Source organism: Aricia agestis, chromosome 8 (assembly GCF_905147365.1).
Source record: "Aricia agestis chromosome 8, ilAriAges1.1, whole genome shotgun sequence".
Classification (NCBI taxonomy): Eukaryota; Metazoa; Arthropoda; class Insecta; order Lepidoptera; family Lycaenidae; genus Aricia; species Aricia agestis.
In genome coordinates this window covers 16,205,912-16,216,671 of record NC_056413.1, presented here as the reverse complement: position 1 = coordinate 16,216,671, position 10,760 = coordinate 16,205,912, and the positions used below count along the sequence as shown (strand labels likewise).

Here is a 10,760-nt window from a genome sequence, read left to right as displayed (position 1 = left end):
GGATGCCCGGATCGGCAATTTAAAGTATTATTACAAAATTGAACATTTTGGAATCATACAAATATACTAGTTTCATGTTATTCTAAAATTTTTTTGTATCCACCAGGCGCTGCGGACAAAGAAGCAGATGAGGAGGAGGGTAACGCAGGCTCGGGGCCCGCCGACGACACGGAGGAGGAGGACAACACCAAGCACATACTGCCCCTCAACGCGCAGCCCAACACTGTGTAAGCATAAAAGAGATAAAACATACTGTTCATGCAGGGCCCGATCAAGCTATTTAGCCGCTGCGGGCAAAGAATATTTTCGCCGCCCTTCTCATACAGAAAATCAGGGGTAAAAAGGGGAGGGGGGGATATTTAAGCAAAATATTTTAATATTTTCTATAGTCTATACAACCTAATTTAAGTTGGAATTTAAAATTCTCAAACTTCGATGGTGGACCGTGGATGGATAAGGACTAGGTTGGAAGATATACGTTTATAAGTCAATGTCAGGCGGAATAATCGCTGAACAAAATTTCATCCCCTATTTTTACTAAAGAATGATTTTTTTATATTAAATATGACTTCCATACAAACTTTAATCCCCTTTTTTTAAAATTACTATAAAAATACTACTAAGTCTCTTCTCTTTCTCACTCTCTTACCACTCTATCGTCACAATCTCTAGATTTTCAATAAAACAAACGAGAACATCAATATAAGGTCCCTAATACCCAACTATAGGTAACACGAACTTGTAAACTTTTCAATCGCTTTCCTTAACGGCCCATAAAAGGCGCTCCTAATAATTGTTATTGACTGTAATATTAATTATATTTGCCTCTAATAACGCGATCAACTTTATCCTCAAAGTGTTAACTTTGAACTATTACGTAAACATACAGAGTTACAAGGATGCTTTGGCACGTGGTCAAAATCTGTCAATTTAAACATTTTGACACTAACTTCTGTCAATGTAAAATGCTGACTCTGAATTCACAGTGACACATGGCATCCACACGCCAAAACACCCCTTTCGTTTTATTATTTTTAAAGATATTTACAATTTCTTTTAAATTATTACAGTGAGGTGTCTGCCAGTATGCAAGATTTCTTCAAAATGCTGGACGAGAAAATTGAAAAGGTAGGAAGTATGTACTGGAATCCATATTTAAATAACAATAAATAAAAATAAATATAAATTTATTTAACTGTAGTTACCTATACTATACTACATACTTGAAAAAAAAATAATTTTCTTGTGCGCAGGGTAAAGATTACGACTCGTCGAGCGAGACAGAAGTGCAAATAGAGAAGGAGAGAAGAAGGAAACTGATAGACCAATGGCGGTCGGCGTCGCAGTCCACGCAGTCGTCGTGTTCTCAGTCCAGCCCCAACACTCCCGCCCGGCGGAGAATGCAGAGACCGGCACCTCACGCGCCGGACAGGCAGAACAGCCCCGGGGCCGTCAGGAGGTGCTACCGGCAGCAGCACGTCCCCGAAGGTATGTCCCCGCCGACGCGCCGAGCACACAGCGCCCAGTCCCACCACCCGCCTGACGTCCGACCGACCAACGGGGACTGGCAGGACCCCACCAAGTCCCCCGTCAAGCGGCCCCAGAGCGCCGGCGCCAACTGGAAGAGCAACCCCAAGGTCGCGCCCTACAATCAGAAACCGAAGAAAAACGAGGCCAACGAGAACCAACGAGCGATCCAGAAGGAGGACGGGAACCAGTCCGACTCCGACGCTTCGCAGATCACCTACAACCCCACATTCCAGACCCACAGCCCGGCGCACTCAGCCAAGTCCCAGCAGCCCTACATCGCGCAGATCATCAGCTACCCCATGTCGCAGCAGGTGACCCCGCCATCTCCACCCAAGTTCATCGCACCGCCTGAGGAATACCAGGACCCTCAGAACAACGTCGTCGATAACAAGTACACTCAAAAGCAGAGCCCGGGCAGCACCGGCTCCCAATCCCACATCTACTACATCCACGGCAACACCAATGCTCCGCCGGATCTGGCGACGCAAAGGCAGCAGACGGCGTTACATTTGCAGCAGTACGTAGCCATGAAGCAGGCGCAGCAGCACATGTTCACGTATCTCCAACGCGGCCCGCATACCGTGTTCCCTAACGTGGACTACTCCCAGGTGGGTACCAGGATGTATGAGGGCGAGGAGTACGCGCAGTACCATCATCCGGCGATGCGGCCCCACACCGCACCTACCCCAGTAGGCGTAGTGCGACCCATGCCCGTCGCGCCCGGCTTCGGACCCATGGCAGACGGAGCCCACATGGTTCAAATGCCGATGTGGCCGCACGTCCCGCCAGTAGTATCCACCATGGGCCCCTGGGTGCCGCACGGCCAGGAGATGCAGTACTACCCCCAATCTCAGTTCGTTCCGATGTACCGAGCTCACTCCGCGGGCTCGGCGGGCACCCTCACCAGATACCACAAGAAGGACACCGATGGGGAGATGAAGAACGTGTGCCAAAGCATCAACCTGGTGCGGCAGAAGCAGATCGGGCAAATTGTGTCCGTTCCTGGTCAGGAGCTGTCGGTCTGTAACAGCGCTAGCGACACCTCCAGTACAGCCACCATGAGCTCCGAAAGCGGGACTTCCCCGGGCGCCATCCCTAAGAATACCTTCACCCAGGAGCCCTACGCGCCCACAGATAAGGTCAAAAAGAAGGGCCCGTTCGGCACGCGCTCGCTAAAGAACTCCAAAAGCCTAGACTCTTAACTGTAATTATGTAGATTTTCTAAGTGTTAGCTCTAGTCACCTGTACATGATAGTTACGCTTTTGTTGTGTCACGTTGTGGTGAATCAGTTGCGGAAACTTTAGGCATATTTCATTGCATAAATTGAAGCAATTTCACGAAAAGATATTTTAAAATTTAAAAAGTTTTGCAAAAAAAAATGAGTGTGCACTTTTCAAGACAAAGATCGGCTGGCAGGTCAATCATGACTTTAATACAAACAATTTAAAGAATATCAACTCCAACATTTAAACTAATTTAATTTAAGCTAATGACATTTCTAAATTATTAGACAAACAAGTATTTGAGCACTTTTTCTTTAGTTTGTCTTACGTAGTCAGAAAACTCCCCTAAAGTTTCTGCAATTGATCCAAAACGTATGAGGATTGGTGTTCTTGGATTTCTAACTCTGTGATCTGTATTAGGGTTTAAGTTGCAAATATTAGTTAAGTTAGGTCCCAATAGGTTTTAGCTTCTATTCAGTAAAATTACGGTACACGATTATTATTAAACAATTTATTAATTATCCCATATTGATAATATTGTAATGAAATTTTGGTTGCAAAACAATCCATGTTTAAGTAGTTAATTTAAGCTAAATTATTATACATATTCGAAATTACAGCATAATTATCTGAATGTTTGCAAATTATTGCTGTCAGACATTAAAGTTACAAAAATGTTGTATTCTGTTTTAAATTCATCAAAATCTTTATTTTTTTTAGAGAGTTTATACTTTGAGTATTGCTATTTACTATTTTTTAAGGTTATCTAGCTTACATTGCATTTTTTATGCTAGCAAATTTATATAATAAAAAGGCAGTACACCTAAAGATGATGAACATCGAATAAAATTCGTTATCATCTTACATATGGAAATCTTTTGTCACATCATAGTCAAATGTCTCGTCAAAACTCGCTATATAATGGTGCCTTCTCACGGCGCGTATTATCGCAAGCCGCGCCGCGCCCACTCGAGCCACGCGCCGTGTGAAGGGGTGGCTCGGGCTGGCTCGAGCAGGCGCGTTTAATATCACGCGCCAGCTCGAGCCACGCGCCCGAAGAAAGTGGTGGCGTGGTTGCGTTCTCACGGCGCGTGCTACCGTGTGAAGGGGTGGCGCGGCGCGGCTCGTGCAGGCGCGTCCCGATCCGATTAAAGTCGGTAACTTCAAAGGCGCGGCTTGAGCAAACAGGCGAGCACGAGCCACCCCTTCTCACGGCGCGTGATATCACAAGCCGCGCCACGCCAACAAAAATTCAAGTAAAATGAAACTTTAGTAATAGACTAGGACGAGTCGGCGCATGAGTACCGAAAACTATTCCACCTCAATTTTTTTAATGCGATCCTCTTCAAATTGTCCTCCTGATGATATAAATGCATGTTGCCAGGGCGCAACCCGGTGCCACAAACAAACATTGTTTAAACAATTTCAAGGAATTGTTATTTTTCAACCGAACAATTTTTTTTTATATTCCTTATTGAAATACCAATAAAAAAGGTCCCATGACTTTTTACGATAAAGTTAATATTTTTAAAGATATGAATTTTTAAAGGTTCGAAAAACCTCAAATTTGGGTACTTTCGACCGATGAAAAATATATTTAAAAAAATAATAATGTCAAAGAAGTATATTGTTTTAAATTCTATATACAATAGTTAATAATATTGTTAATAGAGATTTCAAAAAATTTCATTGTTTATATCTTTTTTTTTATCTTAGCAAAAGTAGACAAAAATTGTGTTTTTTGTATGGGAGCCCCTTTAACAATTACTTTATTTTAATTTTATTAATAATTATTAAAGTAGAAATATAATTAAGGATTTCGTGAAATTATCATCTGCCTCGCTGTTACTATTATTGATTACGAGCAAAAAAGGCCAAAAAAAACACGTTTCTGAAATTTTCACAGATTGTGATTGCCGATATAACAACAAATACTAAAAATAAAATAAAGTATATTATTTAAGGGGGGCTCCCATACAAGAAAGTTTTTCGCGTGGAATGATGACGAAAGCTTGCAGGATGTACGATTCCGAACAATAATAATTGCTCAAAACCTTCCCAGTTCCTAGTGATGCTATACTACTTTTATAATTTATAATTCACAATAATAATAATTATTATGTTTCCACTTGTACTGGTGGAAGAATGACGCTTCTGTTCGAGCACAACATCACGAAATCCGTCATCCGTCTGTACGGCTACCCTGGGACTAAAATCGCTCTACAACTCTACAACACCAAGAGCGAGAGTGAATGGAAATAGTTTCATACCATTAATCACCTTATACCTGTAACAAATATTTTCGTGCTAGCTATAGCGCGATGTAGCCGCCAAGCAGCGGCATCTGTTATCAAAATAAAGGAATTAAACTTAATATAATAAAATTAGCGGCATAGATTGAAATGCAACCTAGTTGCCTAGTGAATAAAGTTGCATTTCATTAAAATTTACTTATTTAACGTAGTGACTTAGAGCAAAATGATATCTATTATCGTGTTAATAAAGTTTAATTTTACTTGAATGTTTGTCAGCGTGGCGCGGCTTGTGATATAACGCGCCGTGAGAAGGGGTGGCTCGAGCTCGCCTGTGGCTCGTGCTCGCTCGTAATAGCTGGCTCGGCGCGGCGCGGCTTGTGATATCACACGCCGTGAGAAGCCAGCCTTAGACGTAAGAAGCAAAATCGTTTTGTGGTTGATATTAAATAATAATTGTATAGATAAAGCAAAATGACGTACTGAATACAATCCCCTAGATATAGATCCTATTTGTGACGTCCAAGTTGGTACAATGATATACTTTGTAAGTTTTCCCTATGAATTAAAAAAAATACTCCAAGTATCAACAATGGTTACAATTTTTATTTACTTAATCAAAATTTTATTAAATCAAGTATTACAAATATAGAACCCAGAATATATTCGGGGAGGTGTTTATACCTGAAGATTTTAATTAATTTTGGTTCGCTTTTAAGTTTTTTTTTTCATAAAACAAATTGAAATATCTTTGTACTTCAGCTGTAGTGGGGCGTCATATTATAAGACATTATGTAAATAGTTTGATAAGAACTAGACACAAAATTCTAATCTATTTAAATACTTTTCATTTAATTCGTTTTAAATATGACTTAGTTTAAACTTAAAGAACAATTTTCATTCTTAAAATAAATTTTTCCTCCTTTCGAAAACAGTCTCACCATGATTTGGTGTATCAAATATGCGGAACAAAATATTTGCGCGTTGGAGGAGGCTTGAAATCCCATTAACTGCGTTTGCATTATTAATACACCTCTACACACACGGGGACAAAGTTATTGGGGACAAAATTATCTCGTTTTAAAAATTCAACACTTAATATTTCACCCCTCAATCGTTCAGTCTAAAGCGATATTGCAGCGTCATAAATAATATTTACTACAGACTCAGTGTCGATAGAAGATAATATTAGTGGTAAATTTTTCTTTGCAGAAAATAGGTACTTACTTACTATTCAGATAATTTTTATTAACTTTGGAAATTATCAAATTTTAATCGGTACTCAATACTTATGTAGATAGCTTATTTTTTAATGTCTAGTAACTTTTTGTGTCTAGTTTTTATACATCAAGTATATTTTCCATTCTCTTGTATAAACGGGTCTAGTTAAGTTGTCCTATTTTGTCGTTCACGAGATAATATAAGTATATGTTTAGACAATGTACTCCCAGAGTACGGTACGATGCATTTTAAATCCATTAATATAAAGTTAAAACAATATTTTGTTTTATTTTCCACCTAGGTCTAGCTGGATGGCGAGCATCAGGTAGTAAGAATATTTTGCCGTCTTCAAGTTTATAGTAGTGAAAAATATGTTACTATACAATGTGTCCCGACACCGGTGTCCGATCCTTTAATGTCAACTGTCAAATTGGCTCTCAAATTTTTTCTCCCTCTCACCGTTGTAAATGGCAGCCATTTTAGTTTTTCTCGGGCTTTCACACTAATCTGACCAGTACTTCTGATGTAAATATCCTATGAAGATAAAAAAGGTCTCATTTGATAACTAAACTTGTGAGATGTGAGATCATGACATTAAAGGATCGGACACCGTTGTCGGGACACATTGTATAACAATTAACAACTATGATAAACATAATTACGATAAACTTCATTTTTTTTCTTTTCTTTCTTCATAAATAGTCAGTACTTAAGATGCGACCCGGTCTCAAGACGCGATTCGGCTCTGTGATTGGTCCAGCCAGCCAATCAATCACAGAGCCTAAGCCGTGTCTTGACACCGAGATGCATCTTGAGTATTGAACTACTGACTATTTATACCGGCCTTAGATTTCAACCGTTAATTTCAAATTACACTAGGTAAATCTATAGTACTAAGATTTACCTGTCTACATAATATTAATAATTTAAATGCATTTTAGACAATTTTATTTCGTAAACCTTAAATATTTCCTAACTGTTCATTTCCTCCTATCAAATATGTTACCATCTTAACGATATACATTTCCTTCTATAACAAACGACAAAGGACCACAAGGAAAGGAGGGTCCACATGTAATACCAATTTAGTATTTTAGGGTTTAGTATTATGTGAAATATCAAATTTCCTATTTTAGGGTTAACAAATATTGTATTAGGGTTATCGTGTTGTCAGATTTAGTCTGTCTCTCGTCTAGATATGATAGCTCGTAACTAACAATCTTTGGTAAAATTTGATTTTAAAGTAGAAAGTTTCAAATAGTATTATAATTACTAGAAGATAATACCAGCCCCCCCTCTGTACGCAATTAATAATAATAATAATATCTATGGACGCTTCACACCACGTCAGTCTGGCCCCGTGCTAAGTACCTAAAGGACTTGTGTTACAGGTACCAGACAACGGAAATATATTTAATACTTTTATACTATACATATATTTAAGATTTTTATTATATCATACACATATTTAATACACATCCAGACCCGGGAACATTGAAAACCCCCCAAGGGGTCAAAATAGGGGATGAAAGTTTGTATATAATATTACTTGCTAACGCGAGCGAAGCCGCGGGAAAAAGCTCGTACATAATAAGTATTATATACATAGTTAATTATTATATGCGAAAGTCTGTCTGTCTGTTACCTCTTCACAACCAAACCGCTGAACTGATTTTGCAAAAATTTTGTATGAAGATACTATGAGTCTCGGGAAATGACATCGATTCTTTTTTTCCCAGAAAAATGTACGTTTTCCGCGCGATAATCGAATTTTGGCGCAACAGAGTTGCGGGCGACATCTAGTTTTGCAATAAAAATCATCTTCATCTATATATATAAAACTCAAAGGTGACTGACTGATTGACATAGTGATCTATCAACGCACAGCCCAAACCACTGGACGGATCAGGCTGAAATTTGACATGCAGGTAGATCTTATAACGTAGGCATCCGCTAAGAAAGGATTTTGATAAATTTCAACCCCAAGAGGTTCAAATAGGGGATGAAAGTTTTTATTTAATAATACTTCTTAACGCGAGCGAAGCCGCGGGAAAAAGCTCGTGTATTATAATGCTCAAGATATCGAGTATATTTTCGGGCTATCACATACTATGTGTATTTGGAACTTCAAAATGTGTATTTTTACCAAAAATAGTTAGTTATACGAGCTATGGCATGTAGACCGACAGCGGACGGTCGTGTCGGAGGCTGAAATTCATTTTCCGTCGATGGCGCAGGGCGAGGGGTCAACGAACTCTCCCCCCGTCTCCGTTTCTGAAGCCTCGTTTGAACGACTTGCTTGTACGGCAACTTAGTATGTTCAGATGGGCGCTGGCGTGTATTGCAAAAGTTTGTTTAGGAATTGCAAATTGAGTTATAATAAGTATAACTGTACTAGTAATGTTTACAACTCTGTTAAATTGTTGTCCGTTGACTTCAGGAAAAACCCAGGAACCTTCACTGTTTTTTCGTCCATTTGAAAAGAGGGTAAGTGGAAAATGTCGCAATAAAATATATGACCTTTTTTTTATGAAATAAGGGGGCAAACGAGCAAACGGGTCACCTGATGGAAAGCAACTTCCGTCGCCCATGGACACTCGCAGCATCAGAAGAGCTGCAGGTGCGTTGCCGGCCTTTTAAGAGGGAGGGAGACCTGAAAAAAAACCAGCAATTTGACACGATGTAAACATTAGGTGGGATGATACTTTAACTAGCTATAACTGTAACTACAATCCAAATTGTCATACTTTGGATAAAGTCAATAATGGATCCCATACTTAACGATAACCATAGAGCTCGACAAGGCCTTAAATGAACGTGGCGAAAAAAGGAACTAACGCTGTCATCATACAAAAACGCCATTTTTGACAGTTCTCCTTTACCAGCTGCAACGCCCTCGCCCACGTTCATTTAAAGCCTTATCAGACCAGCAACAGACATCAGTCAAATTCTGTGGTCAAAGTTAAGGTTAAAGCTAATGTTAGCCTTAACTATAACCATAACTTTGACCATAACTGTAGCTTTAACCACGCCTCTCTCTGGTGCAACCCATCCTATGGTTAGTATTTGCACCAGAGCACCATCGCGTCTAGCTTTTAACTTTTGCAAAATTATTTTTAACGCAACGCATCAATCTTCTTCTATGAAGTATGAACAAAGAACATCGCCACTACTTTCCTATTTTCTTGACATTCTAAGGGATTTTTGTGTGATAGAGTCTGCGGCGCACATACAGTCGGCATGGCACCCTACATACCGTGGGAATAATCCTTAAGGATCATTGCTAGGGATTGAATCCTACGTTTACTTTTATAGCTGTTTCAAGTGGACTGGCACAATAAATCGAGGCATAAGCGAGGGCAAACGAAAGTCATACTCTACACACTACGACCTACCTATTAAAAAATAAATGAATTTTATAGTTTCATGTTTGTAAAAGGTAACTTTGAACACGCATCAATACCCGAATGTAGAAATGTCGCCATGTTTTAAAACTACCCATAAAAGTAATTAATGGAATTAAGTACAAAAAATATTTTATAGAAGACTCGTTAAGTAATACGGCTTTAGTTTTTAATCGTTACTTAATATTTATTAGTTTTGAATTTTGATTAAATACTTCAAACAGACTAGATTGTAGGTACCTAACTACACACTTACGGCCGTTCCCAATATTTGATCTATCTCTGGTTTTGCCCTACTAGAGATAGGAATAGCTCACACTAGACATTAGAGACATATATTTTATGTCAATTGTGAGCTATTCCTATCTCTAGTAGGGCAAAACCAGAGATAGATCAAATATTGGGAACGGCCGTTAAAGTATAAGTCTACCAGAATCTGATGGCAATTTTTGACAGCAGAATATTTTCAAAAAATATCCTAGATCATTGGATAAATTTTTGTATTCGCGTGTTTCACACACGAAATAAGCCGCTAAAGGAATAAAAAAGGATCAAAATGTTTTATTCCAATTACTCCGGTATTGCTAGTCAATTTATTTTCTCACTTTTTGCCATCAGATTCTGTTAGACCTATAGTTCATCTAACATCAAAAAATAATACAAAATATTCAAATGAAATTGAATAAGTAGAGTTATAGTTCCTAAATTTTCTTCATAAATTAATGGCTATAACATCCGAAGTCTTCCCTCTTAGTCTCTAAGAAGGGCTAAAGAAAGGGGAAGGACGGACAAGCGATATTCGTCCTTAAGATCTAACAGTGGAGCAGAATTTTAGCAAAGTTGCTCGCATTCCTGAATTTTAATTAACTTTACTTAATCAAATCATTATTTACTTAATAGAACTCCGCTGCGCGTTCAGGTCTTTAATATTGCTAAATTTATGACTTTGGTACAAAAATTGAGAATTTTCATTGACTATCATTTTCGACCATTTAAGCTTTACCACAGTGGCGTAGCGTAGTCAAGAGCCCGTAGCATTTTAGGTTGCGGAAAAAGACCATATTTCAATAAATTTATCTCATTACTGATTTTCTAAAATTGGGTATCAATAATATCATATCATGACGAA

At 38.8% G+C, this 10,760-nt stretch overlaps 1 protein-coding gene across 2 annotated transcripts in view; it reads left to right on the top strand.

The window, feature by feature from the left end:
* LOC121729339 overlaps positions 1–3,269 on the top strand; it is a 96,610-nt gene extending 93,341 nt beyond the window's left edge. For both annotated transcript variants that reach the window (XM_042117818.1, XM_042117817.1), the window contains 3 exons: positions 107–227; positions 1,071–1,128; positions 1,254–3,269. In XM_042117818.1, coding sequence (XP_041973752.1) covers positions 107–227; positions 1,071–1,128; positions 1,254–2,732 — 1,658 coding nt within the window. In that variant the 3' untranslated portion in view covers positions 2,733–3,269. The remainder of the gene's footprint in view (positions 1–106; positions 228–1,070; positions 1,129–1,253) is intronic.
* The last annotated feature ends 7,491 nt before the right edge of the window (positions 3,270–10,760 follow it).